This window comes from Penicillium lagena (assembly GCF_028827675.1).
Source record: "Penicillium lagena strain IBT 129212 chromosome Unknown utg000002l_segment0_segment0, whole genome shotgun sequence".
NCBI lineage: Eukaryota > Fungi > Ascomycota > Eurotiomycetes > Eurotiales > Aspergillaceae > Penicillium > Penicillium lagena.
In genome coordinates, this window is record NW_026623223.1 from 3,911,969 (window position 1) to 3,925,568 (window position 13,600).

At 53.9% G+C, this 13,600-nt stretch overlaps 1 protein-coding gene across 1 annotated transcript; it reads right to left on the minus strand.

Annotated features, from left to right (window-relative positions):
• Positions 1-160: 160 nt before the first annotated feature.
• Positions 161-13,312, minus strand: N7510_004394 (uncharacterized protein; the record flags this gene model as incomplete). The annotated part of the gene is made up of 3 exons (XM_056976320.1): positions 161-607; positions 670-12,968; positions 13,030-13,312. 3 exons carry the CDS (start codon positions 13,310-13,312, stop codon positions 161-163), a joined length of 13,029 nt encoding a protein of 4,342 aa, XP_056836276.1.
• Between the last annotated feature and the right edge of the window lie 288 nt (positions 13,313-13,600).

The following is a 13,600-nucleotide window of genomic DNA, read 5'->3' on the forward strand; positions in this document are numbered from 1 at the left end:
TTCACAAATGGAACAATCCCACCACGCGGTCGATGAGGGAAGGGAAGGGTATATCAAGTCTGGTCGCCGACAAGGCGACCCAATCAATCAAATCTAGAGGGAAAACCGTCTGCTCAACGCCATAAAAACAACACAAAAAAAGAAAGAACCAAAATAAAAATCAGTTATCCACCATCAACTGCTCCCCTTCATCAAGCAGAGTAGTAACCCTCGACAAATCCGAAATCATCTTCCGGCCATGCCCAACCAGCAACAGCTTCTCCGCATTAGCAGGAAGACCGAGGTACGTCGGCGGTTCACGCTCTGGCAAGTTATTGACCCAGTCTGAGAAGTCGCGGACGCTTGTGCCGCTGGGCAGCACGAGGAGGTCGTCATTCTCGACGCCTGAGACAAGCTTGTATTCGTCTTCGAAGGCGGCGGGAGTGAGGAAGTTGCCCACGAGACTCTCGAGTTGTTGGAAGTCACCTGCATCGTCGATCTTGCCGCCGTACATCTCCGCGATGAGGGTGCGGATCATCTCCCATGGAAGATTGGAAGGCGCGATGTTGGAGCGGCCCTGTGCGACGGTGTCGACCCAGTGGTCAATAATATAGGCTGAGCATTCGTACTGTGCAAAGACGAATTGTTAGTGTTGATTCTGGAAGATGCAGTAATAGAGGGTGTACTCACGTCACTGTCATTGAACTCCCAGAAACCCTTCCATCCGAGATTAGGCGCGTAACGTAGTCGTTCTTGGACCACGGCATGGAAGAAGCAAAGCAAGAGATAGACACGAGCCTTCTCGACAGGAGCCTTGCTGGCTCTGGTAGTCAGCGAGGACAGGGAGTCCTTCATGTTGGCCCGAACACCCGCGGGCTGTTCGTACATCAGCACCCGAGAAGCTCGGATCAGGTTGACCGGGATCTTGGGGCTGGACTCCATGGAGAGGAAGAGCCGGAACTCCTTGTGCGGTTTGAGGGTATCCAGTCTCTTTTCGAGGCTCTGCAGCCATTGAGGAGCGAGATGAACGTTCTTCACCAGCACCCAGTTCCCGGCCGCGGCCGCATTGCTGATGGCCTTGTCGGCGCTCTCGAGACCTTCGTTGGAACCCATGGCGATGTTGGCGCAAGTCGCGTGCGTGCGTTCGACCAGCGCGTCAACCTTGAAACTGGCATCGAAACCTGGGCTTGAGGAGAGGGAAATGGGCGTGGTTGCCGTGACTTGGTCGACCACATCCTTCAAATCGGTACTGCCCTCGAAGAGTTCACGGCCGAACACCGCCTCGACGAACCGCTCGGCAGTGGGCACAAATCGGTCCATGCGGCAAAGCTTGACCAAGAGCAAGGATCGAAGTAGCTGATCGAGCTGCGATGTACTCTCATCCCAAACAGCCGGCACGGCGTTTTCAGCAAGCTCTTCGCTGAAAAACCGATCCCATTGATCCTGTGTAATGTTGGGGAGATGCTGTTTGAAGACCGACGTGTTTTCCAACTTGGTCATCACTTGTTCGCGTGAATCAGTCGCAGTCGAGAGGTCTGTGTCTTCCACTGTCTGATCGAGAACACGGTCGAGGATTGTCCTGTCCATGGGGAACGGAGTGGCTTGGGCTAGAAGCATGGCAAGGGTGATGCGATCCTTGTTGACAAGACCCAAGGATGTTCGCTGGAACGTAGTGATGAACAGATCTCGGATGATGATCTGGACACGCGTGGTATGATCTTTCTCTTGAGCAAGACGCTTGTTCTGATAGAGCACAGAGTTGAAAATGTCGACAAAGTACTGCAGGGAGAACTGGTAAAAATGGTTCATGTGGTGAAGCTGCTCCAGAACGGCAAAGACAGCACTGCAAGCCCGGGCAATGATGCTGTACTGGTTGGTGACATGCTCCACCTCGGACATGACACCCTCGGTCTCGGCCATCTTCTTGGAGATTTCGGCAGCCTCTTTCTTGAGAGTCTCGAGTGTTTCGATAACATTATCGTCGTCGAGGATATTGCCACGAGACTCGTTGAGAGCCTGCAACAGCCGCTTCTCAAGCTGGCGAAGGTGGACTTTGAACTCTCCTTGCATCTTGACGAGGTTGTTGCGGCGCTCATCGACATCGGGACGCTCGAACTTCAGCACGTCATTAAGCGACTGGGTCTGCAAACTGCTTTGGGTGACCGTGAAATTAACAAAGGTTGTTCGACTGCAGACATCCGGCGGGAAAGTCGCGGAAGGATCTCTCGTGGATAAGAAAAGCCGGAAGGACGGTGAGAAATCGATCTCCTGCTTTCCAAGCTGGATCAGGACGCGACCACCGGTCTTCTGGTACTCCTTGTTGAGAACATGGTTGAGAATCGGGTCTAAGTGCTCGGCATCTTGGATGAGAATGGGGTTTCCGAAACGCAAAGCACTCTCCAGTTGCTTGACAAAGGAGTCATCCAGGAAACTCGTGACGGTAAGCTTGCGATCCTTGCTCTCCTTCTGCAAGAACTCGGTGATACGACCAGACGGGTCGACGATCAAGGGGTATCGGTTGAACCGCTTCAGGACAATGGCGTTCTCCGTGCAGAGATCGTCCACAGGAAGAGAGTGCTCCTGCCACGTCAGGCGTTCGTCGGCATTGGACAAGTATTCTGTGATGGGGTTGTGTGGCTTGAAGTTGATGCCTGACTGTCCAAGTTGCTGCACCCAGTCCTCGATCATGGCCTTCCGGAACTGTTGATCGTACAGACCCGCGTAGGCCAGGAAGGCAGCCGCGATAAGAACGTCGCCGACAAGAGTGCTGATCTGGGTTTCGAACGACTTGCTGCCCTCCTCCCATCGCTCACGCTCAGACGCTAGGCTGTCGAGGAGACGAACACTGCGGTCGACCTTGAACTGGACCCGAGACATCTCCGTCTTGATCGCCTGGGTTTCACTGATCAAAGCAGCGTACTCGGCCTTGTAGGTGGCAATGCTGCTCTCAAGGCCTTGAATGGTGTTCTCGATGGCTTGGGCCTCGGCTTTTGTCTGCAGGGCTTGTTCTTCCAGCTGATCTACCTCTTCGCGCAGAGGTCCAACACGGTCCAGAATCTCGGAGTAATTGACCTGAGCCTCAACCCATTGAACCAGGGGACCGCAGGCCTTGCTAGCGCGGTTGACACGCTCGTATGTAAAGTCCTCCTTGGAAAGGAATTCGCTCTGCATCTTGGTCCTGTGGCTGCGAGTCATTTGGCGCTCGTTGTCGTAGTTCACAATGCTGGCAATGAAATCATCCCGGCGCACAAGACCCTGGATTGTCTTCCAGCTGTCAACCTTGTGACCAAGCAGCGTACACACAGCTTCCAGGGCAAGTCGAACGCCGGATGGAGGATTGCCCATGGACCGGACTTCGGTGAGCTGCTGTCGCTTAATGTTGCTCACACTCTTCTGAGCCTCCAAAACCGCGGGCTCGGCCCTTGCCAAATCGTGCAACACAACCTCTTTCCGCGTTGCCACTTCCTTCTCCTGCTTCTCCAGTGCCGCCTGCACCTCTAACGACACCTGCTTCCGCTGTTCCGCCTCTTGCTGGTCAGCAACCATGCGCTGCAACTTCTCGTTCGCCTCCTTATCCTTCTGCTCCAACTGTGTCTTCTTCTGGGCAAGACTAGCCCGCAAGTCGCTGACTTTATCGACGGTGTCTCGAAGCTTCTCGAGACCAACGTTCAAGTGTCGTTGCTGTTCCTCTAGATCCTCACGCTTCTCATTGAACAGCTTCACATACTGTGCAACAAAGTCAAGGTAGTGCCGAGGCGTGAGATATGTTGTCCGACCCTGCTGCTTCTGCAGACGCTGGTTAAACCGGTGCAACGAGTGATGAATGAAGACCATCGAGTTGACAACGGTGTCCCTGTGCGAGGCCGGTAGAGACAGTTCGCGATACGCCACGGGGATACTATCGGGCGCGACAAACCCGGTTTTGTCGAGGTCGACCGACTGCGTGAGTTCGGAGCCGACTTGAAACAAGGCTTGGTCAGACCAATCGCCCATCCAGTTAAGGACGCAACGGTTGAACAAGGCCGGACTGGTTGCTGCTTTGGAGGACAGCCCTTCCTCCGGTGGGTTCATGGTGAAGACTACGTGCAGGTTCTTGACAATCTGTTGAGTGAACCACTTGTAGAGCTCCTCCTGGGAATCAAGAAGTAATCCCTGGCGCTGGGCACCCTCTTTACAGGCGGTCATGAGAGAAGAGAATTCGTCGCCTTCAAAGAGACCGGGTACTTCAGCGTTGGCGAGCAGGGTGTTCATGCGCTCCAAGAAACCAGAGTCGAGCACATTGGATTCGTCCATGATGAAACAGATCTTCTCGCCCTTGCAGCCTGCCCGACGGAGAACGCTTCGCAAGTCGTCGTCGAAATCTTCCGACGAGTACTTCCCGTGCACCTTGATCTGGAAGACCCTCAGTCCATTCATCCAAGCGACAAAGCGCGACAAAGTTGTCTTTCCACTTCCGCTGACTCCAATGAGGATGAGATGGCCCTGAGGCTGACGGAAAACACGATCAATGCGCAGTGCATGCTCCAAGACGTCATTGAAGAGCACCAAAGGAACGTCCACCTCTTCCTCACAGAAAGTCTTGAGGCGCGCTTTGACAAATTCGCGGAGGCGCTCTTGCTCCACTGGCACGTAGTTCTTGGAAAGCCAATTCGAGAACAGGATCGGGCCCTTCAGGGCGGCTTCGTCATCAATACTGGGGAAATGTTCGAGAGCGATGCGGCGAACAGCATCAGCCGTCCAGGCTCTCTCGTCTTCAGCCACCAGTCGATCCTGGAAGAGACGCAAGGCTTCGTGTGCCCAAATTCGAACCAGCCCTTCAATTGAAAGGCTCTCGAGCGGCTTGATTGCCTCGTAGACACCGCGGACCCAGCGCGTAAGCTCACGAGGCGAGTACACGTAATGGGGTTGGATCTTCGGCGTGAATCTGGATTGGGATTCGAGATAGAACTGAACCATAGCCTTGGTAAGAGCCTCGGAATAACCACGCAACAATGGAAGAATCTTGAGAACAGCAGAGTTGAATGTGCCGTAGATCTGGTTCAGGGAGAGCTCTCCAGGGTAATCGACCATGATCAACGGGGCATGACGCAGGAACCGCTCTCCCATAGCGGTACGGCCGGCGTCGGTGGGAGGGTTACAAGCACCAACAAACTGAATGCGGTCCAGCGTGACCCAAGTCTTGTCAGTGGTGCGCCAGAAACCGTTCTGTTCAACAAGCTGTCGCAGGAAAGAGATGGCCCGTTGCGTGCCATAACGATCCGGCGCGGGAAGGTTGATTTCGTCGCAGAAGATGACCAACCATCGACCAATCTGGTTCGGAGACATAACAACGCCATTTAGAGTCTTCTTGTACTCGCAGTACTGCTCGAAGGTCTTGATCAACAAATCAGGGGTGGTGGCGCTGGAAAAGTTGAGGCCGACGACCTCCATGTTTGGCAACTTTCTTAGCGCGGCAAACAGCGTCATTGTTTTACCGGATCCAGGAGGACCACAGAGCAAGAGAGGCTTGTGCTCGGCCAGCCATGAGTAAAGCACATCCTCATGTCTGACGGTGTCAACAGTGGGAATGATCACGTCTGTTTGAGTGACGGAGTGCGTGTTGATATCGATAGTTGGCACCTGAGACTGCCAGCTCGCCCACTCAGCCTTCGGAAGCGTAACGTCAAAGTCAATGAGGGAGAAGTCTCCGTCCGGCGGGAGATCGGTTGTTGACATGCCGGAGACGAATTGTCCGAATGCCTTGCGATCACCAAGCGGGCAGTCGCCAGTGAAAGACCAAATGAGAGTGAGCAAAAGCTTTTTGGAGATGTAGGCTTCGATCTGCTCAGGATCGAGAGGGAAGTCGACGTGCTGCACGTTGTACTCGAGGACGTTGCGGCAGGCCTTGTTCAACAAACTGAACAGAGTGTTGAGCGCACGGATGTCGGTGAACTCCATGATATGATTGTATTTCTTGGCCTCTTCAAGAGACTTGTGAACGAGGTCGTCGGTCTCAAGGAGTTGCTTGAGAATGGTCGACAGCATCTCCTGAGCATCTTGAGTTCTGGCCGCTGCTGTTCCGGCAGGGGCGCTGTCTTCATCAAGGTCTTCGAACGTTTTGGTCTTAAGGCCTTCAACATAGTTGGTGATCATCATCGAAGGCGTGACAGTGTCGGCGTTGAACCAGACCATACCGCAACGACTGACGGTGGCGAGAGTGGCATACTTGAGACTTTCGACCTCAAACATGATGCGAACGTTGGATGGCAAATTGAGACGTTCTCCGTTGGGGAGAGTCAAGAGCTTGTTGTCGTCCAGAACACTGTTCAAGTTCTCAACCCATTCAGGGTCGACGTCACCGTCAAACACAATCCAGTGCCGCTTGCTGTCCTCTCCACGAAGGTTGTCAACAATCTTCCGGAGAATACCGGTGAAGAGACCGTCCGTCCACTCGCGGGTCGTGCTGTCGAGATTACCATAGAGGGCCTCCTTGGACATGACTTTGGAGTCAATGATGTGAGAGACGCCCTCCACGCCTTCAATGCGTTGCATCGCCTGAAGAAGGATCTTCCACGCAGCTGATTTACCAGAGCCCGACTTGCCAACCATCATGACACCGTGGTGGATGCTTTGGATCTGGTATAGCTGGAGCGCCTTGGCGATCCACATCTCGCTATCAACATAGTGCTGTTCATGAGCGATTTCCCGCATGGCTGTGGTCAATTTCTCGAAATTGGCAGGCACGTATTCTACGCCAGGGAAATCCTCCACTTGGATCTCCATCATGCGATCAACATCCTCTTGGACCAGCTTGGGAGCGATTGTCTCTCGGAGACTTTGTACGATGATCTGAGGTTCGATCACCTCGTCGGGGCCCAGTTCACCACCGGCACTGGCGAGACGAGCACGCTTGAGACCACCGGAACTAACAAGAACACTCTTCAATGCACGTAGACCAAAATCGTAGTGGGCCTGCTTGGTGAGTTGCGAGGCACAGTGGTCGAAGAACGGCACGGTCTGTTTGGACAGAGGTTTCGCCTGCTTGAAACCCTGGGAGAAGAGCATCACCTCGGTAATAAGCTCTTTATCGGGCTTGGACATGGCAACGCTGCGGAACAGCTTCTTGAGGTTGTCGGGCAAGTTGGAACGTCCAGCATAGCCAGGGTTCATGGTGATGAAAATACCGGTGTTGGAATTGACGGCAAGTCGTCGGCCGACGAGTTCGATCTGAGACTTCTCATCGTCACCACTCTTCTTTCTCAGTCCAATCTGGATGTTCTGGATCTGCTGAGACACGGCAGACAGAATTCTTTCCTCCAGACGGTTGAACTCGTCGAAACAGCCCCAAGCACCAACTTGGCAGATACCAAGGAAGATGCGGCCCATGGCCTGGAAATCAAACGTGTCATCGCAGCAGAACACGAGAGTAAAGCGACCCAGTTGCAGACCGAGCGCTTTAACGGACTCTGTCTTTCCGGTACCAGCTGGACCATATGGCGAACCGCCGAGTCTTTGGCACAATGCCTGAGTGAGAGTGAGGAAACAACGGTCCGTGAGTGGTGTGCGAACAAGACGCTCAGGCACACCCAGATACTCGAATCCATAGTTGAGCTTGGCATTAGCCATGTGGACGTAGAGGCGCTGCAAGAAGTCACCCTCTGGCTGGTAGACATAGCGCATCTGAAGCAGCCAGATATAGTGGGTGGGCGTGGAGGCATTGAACTGAATGAGCTTCGAAATGCAGTCGCGCTGGTGCACAAATTCGGTGATCATGTGCTCGCACTTCTTGCGGGTGATCGGATCCAGTTCGCCAAGCACAGTGGCGGCAAGAAGTTCCAGAACACGAACCTCCGCATCATAAAGTGTGGAGAGATTTGAGCCGCCATCTTCAAGGGACTTTTGCACAGCATTGGTCCATACAACTTGACTGGCGAGAACGACAATCTGAGCGGGATAATTGGCAAGGAAGTCGCTGAAAGCCGTCCGGTCGACGTCAGCGGCATTGTAGAGCGTGTCAAACTGCTCGACTGCCTCTCCAAGCAACTCCGCCAGAGTCAACTTCATGCTGTTCTCGAGCGCGGAGAGCCAGTCGTTGATCCGAGGTGTCTTGACCAAGTTGACTTCCCGCTTCAGTCGGACTTCCTCGCCCTCCTTGGAGGTGAATCCAACAATGTTGTTGTCATCATCCATCAGAAGGCCAGACAAGCCAGCAAACATCTTCTTGAAATGCTTGGCAACGCGGAAGATGTCATTGCTGTTACCGATGATCTCTAGCAGGTCTTCATCACCAACAAAGTAGAACCGAGGGAATGAGACACGCTCGCGCTCCAGGTATTCACCGAGAGCCTTTTGGATCTTGTTCAGCAACTCGGCCAACCGCTCCAAGGATTTTTGCACTCCGTTGATGGCGAGAACATCTAGCACGAAGGGAGACTTGTAGACCTTCTTCATCACGGCGAAGAACTCGGAGTTGATGTTCTGAAAGCGGCTGGATTCCAGAGGGAGAAGATGCCTGATGTCAGCATTGCCGGTGAAGACACCCTCGAGGTAAACCCATTGTCTTTGGACATCAATCCAGACGTCGAAGAGGACATGGACGCGGTTCAGCTTATCCTCCCAAGAAGTAGCTTCTTCCTCGAATTCTTTGTAGTAAGGAGAATGTCTCATGGCTTGCAGGGAGTTCAAGTTCTCACTGCACTTGGCGAACAGATCGTCGAAACCGCGAATGAGACGACATTTGCTCTGATAGTTAACCAGATCGAGGGAGTAATTCTGCCAGGTCTCGCGCACGGACTTCAAGAATTCTTCCAAGGCCATTTCGCCCTGAGCCTGGGCAATGATGTTGCGAAGGACACTCTCGCTGGTCGCAGGGTTCAAGTCCCAGACATCGCCGAGAGTAAGGGAAACGAGAGAGAAGCGCTTGCCGGGCTTCAAAGACTTGTAGATCTTCTGCCAGTGTCTCTCCTTGATGGCCTCGGACTTCAAATCAGACATCAGGGTGTTAACCTTCAGTAGTTGCCGCAGAACAGTTTGGATATGTTCAAATGCCGCATATTGTCTCATTCGGCTGGGCATCTCCTTGGTCATCTTGATCAAACCATCAAGGGCTTGGCGAAGCTTTCTGGGCTGCACGCTGGTCCACAGGCCCTCTCGAAGATCGTTCAAGCTCTTCCAGATAGTCGACAAGGCAGCCCAGACAGACATGAAGTCCTGAACCTCCTCAAGGATTGCAGGAAGAGAGGACTCGTTGCTTGCGGGGAGATCGAGTGCCTCTTTCGCCTTGGACACCATCTCAAACTCAGATTGCAGAGATTCAAGACGAGACTGGAAAGAGCTCAGGGTTCGGGATGCCTCGTCTGGGGGGATAGTACCAGAGACTGGCTTTTCGTCGTTCCATTGGGCAATTACTTCGGCGATCTTGTCACTGATAACTCGGTCTTCGGCCGCGATCTTCGCGCGCAGGCCTTCAGTCTGATCGTGGACAATCTTGCTCTTGCGAGTAAGCAGTTCGTTCAACGCCGCCCATTCGCCATCAACATTTTCGACATGGAGCCAGTCGCTGGGAAACTGATAACGTTGGCGGGAGAGCGTCGTCTGACCCTGGCGGAAGAGATCAACCTCTGGTTCCCAGACACGAGTCTTCCGCTTGCATTGCTGTACAATGGTAATAAAGGACACTGCGTGTGCCGTCGAGGAAGCCTCCAGGGTTTGACCTTCCAAGTCACGACGAGCTGCGGCGATCTCAGAGTGAACCTCCCTCATGCGGCTGCCAAGCTTGGCACCGAACTTGAGCAGGATCTCATGCTGCCATTGATCATATTTGGCATTGACTTTAGTCTGGACTTGCTCGTAGTCGATGCGAATATTGCCGAATGTCCGACCGACCTCGGAGGTATCAAAGGTGGCCCGACTCTTTCTGATCTCCTGAAGCAGCTGGAGCCACTGAGACAGATCGTCACCCAGAATGTCGTATACTTGCTCGGATTGCAAATCCCAAAGAGACTGGAACTGCAGCCACTTGTCGACGTAGTCGGAAACTTCCTTGAGTCTGGATTCGACAACCCCGTAGACTTGGTTCAATTCCTGGGTGCAACCCTGCGGGAGATTCGAAAAGCAGGCTTCCGACTGGCGAGTGGCTTGTACGTCGATGGAGATCTGGTATCGAGAGGATTTGATCTTTTCAAGGTTGCAGATGACGCCAAGCCATGTATCGAAATGCGAAAACCAGCTCGCACGGGCGAATTGAAGTGGTGGGTCAAGGTGAAGAACTTGATTTTTCATGGAGATCTCATGGAAGAGTTCCGGGAACTCGATCTTGTAGATCGTGGTCTCGGGTTCACCGGTCATGGGATGGACAGGCGTAGACTGCTCGTTCTGGGCCTCCTGGTAGGTCCTGACCCACTCGCGGATCGCACGGTGGAGTCGCTCGCGAAGGATTGCCTCGATCTTCTCATTGAGTTCCGAAACCCAGTAGCCAAGATTGACGTAGTTCTCCAAGTTGAGCTTATCCACAGAGACCTGAATGGTATCCAGCCGTTGCTTGAATGCTCCAGCCTCATAGGGGCAAGTTTTGAGCTCGTGGATAGACTTTTGGATGCTTTCGTTGATGGACGAGAGGACGGAGGTCTTGGATTGGAGAACGGAGGCCGAACCAGCAAACTCGCGAACAAACTGAACATGCTTGCTCTCGGATCGGTTAGGCATGGTAGCATCGATAGAACCGTTGGCCAATGCCGACTGCTTGACGTGCAGCTCGTAGGAATGGACAAACGATTCCCATCGGAGCGGGATACCTTTGACGACCATGGCTTGCGAGTCATTCAAATAGCCGTTAAGGAGGATGGCGACGTCTGTCATGGAAGAGATCGTGCGATATGTCTGCAACAAGGTTCGCACACTCTCCATGAGGCTGATGGCATATGGATAGACGCGCTTGGCTTCCTTGGAGGTGTTGTTGACGGCATGAGGAACCTGGAAGTTGAGCCAGATAAGGTTGCGGACCTCCTTGAACAGGGCAATGATCTGAGCATCAAAGTTCACCGTCAATTCCAGCGTGTTTCCGGCGGCGCGGTTGCGAACGATATTGAAGAGGCGTCCGGAGATCGTGATGTGGCGTCTTTGGACGTCGGATAGCCACGACTCGAAAACTGGTCGAGTGTCAAGCTTCTTGCGGAAAAGACTGCCCTCGGCCTGCAGTTTCTGGCCTTCGGAGTGCAAGTGCCAGTCATCTCCAAGCACGTTTTCAACCTTGCGCATGTAGCCGTCAAGTTGTCGCTCAATCTGACGAGCCCAGGTGATAGCACCAGAGACGGGGGGCAGGTCACGCAATTGGGCCATGGCATGAGCTTCTGAGTGGCCATACTGCTGCTTAAAGCGCTCATGAAGGTTGTTGATGTCTCGCTTGACATTATCGATCAGTTGCGTCTGGTACTCGCCAATCGCACCTCGAATCTTCGGGCGGACAAGAAGGGCGTTGAACTTGGAAAACACCCGGAACATCTCGTTCGCATTCTTGGCAGTCGCGAGACGATCTCGCAGACGAGCGATGATGGAGTTCTCGACGCGCGAGGTCCGTTCACTGTAGGCGATCTCCTCTTGTTCCCAGATACGAGACCCTTCTGGTGAGACATCCAGCACGTCAACATTCTTGAGGGCAGCGTATGCCTGAGAAACCTCTTCCACGGCGTCGACATCACCGATCTCCTCGACAATGACAGCCTCATCGGAGTCCATCAAAGCGCCAGCCGCTGCAGACGAGGAAGTCTTCGGGCCAAGCACATTGGTAATGGTCTTCTGCAGCTGTTCATGGTTGACGCGGAATGTGTCGATGTACTTTAGCCGCTCGCGGGTCTTGTCATGGCGGGCGTTGATCTTAATCGGGATGAACTTCTCATTTCGACGCCGGGTCGCTTCACGCGCAACATTGGTGAACTCCTTCAGCTTGTCATCCCATGTGCGCCAGATGGCCTGTGTCATCTTCATCAGGGAACGGAACTCGCGGTAGTCCAAATGCAGGACCGTGCGGCCGTTGATCAGCTCGTGAATCTTCTTCTCGAGATCGCCCGAGATCGCCTCGACAAGCGACAGTGCCCGCTTAATGGGATACGGACAAATCTTGAGCTTCCGGTTCAGATGGTCGAAAATGAGCATCAAGGACTCCTGGACCTTCTGGAGCGAGGTGGCAGACAATAGCTCGTCCAGCGGGAAGTCACGCATCAGTTGATTGTATTTCTGGACTAGCTCCGTGGCATCTTTCAGCCCGGTATCCGCGGCGAAACTGAGTGTCGGTTGGTACCGTTTCGCATGGCGGAGGATGTCCATAGTCAACTTGACGCCGTCGGTTTCCAACTGAGCCTGGACTCCTTCCAAAGCCGACTCCATCGACAGCCAGAAATTGACTTCTGGTGATGCCGACTCGCTGTCTGGGTCCCGGGACATCTTGGTAATGGCCTGAATCGACTTAATCCAACCATTCACGCAGTTCTGGATGCTGTTCGTGAACGCGCTGTTATCCAAGAACTCGGGGGCGATCATCTCAACAGACGGCTTCAGGCCCTTCACCTCGGCCTCCTTCAACGTATTCTGCACCACCTCGTGCAGCGGAAGATTCAGAGCCGGAATCTCCACGTTCTGCTGAAGGTGCATGAGACCCAGCTCCAGCTCAGCAAACTTCTTCTTCGTGCCCGGGATACCGGTCTTGGCCTCCGTGTCCGTTCTCGGTTTCGTACCCACGGCCGATTCTTGGTTGCGAGTATAGGCTTCGAAGTAGGGACTGAGGCCATGATGGACCAGCAGATGGAGAATCTGATATGGAGACATGGAGGTACCCTGCTGGGCCTGGGCATTGCTGAGGGAGGCGAGACCGGGGAGATTCATGACCTGAATCTGCGAGGAGATCGGGAGGGACTGGTCGATGGGAGCGGGACGCTTGATGAAGGCCATGGATGCAACAGTGGTAGAGGCGGACGAGATCTCAGAGGAGAGGGTGTAGATATAGTGTACAAACGGCTCTTCAGGCAGATAGTCAGTATGCGATAAATTTCCCCGCGAGCTTTTTTTGGCCCAACTCACCTTGGCCGTCAATTTCGCCATTTGTCTCTTCGGCAGGGAGAATATCCTTCTGCACATAGAGTGCCACCTGGGATTCGGCTGCAAATCGCGTGCATCGCTGCACGGTCTCGTGGTGCCGTTCCGGCGATAGCAGGCTCCCAGCGCTTTCCAAGTCGGACTCTTGCGCCCCCAGTGTCACCCGGAGGACTTCGGTCAGGTATTGGATGAGTGCGCCGGAATCCACCACGGCCAGCGCCTCTGGCGGAGGGACGCCATTCGGCACCCCGGGAGAGGCGACCTCCATGATACTGGTTTTATGGCGACGGGTTCGCGGGAATCATCGATGGGGTGATTTTCTTCGGGGAGCGCGACCGGAGGACGGGGAGGGCTCGGTGTTGCCTGGCGGGGAGAGGGGAGACCGCCCGAGTCAGGGGTGGGCAAGGGATGGCGAAGAGAAAGAAGGAGAGTCTAGAAAGTAGTAGCGGTGGGGGATTAAAAGGGAAATAATGCACAAGAAGACAGTTGAACAACAGAGCCACCGAAGCAACACGCGGGTCTGTACTTCAGGGGAATAAATACACCATGCCCCATC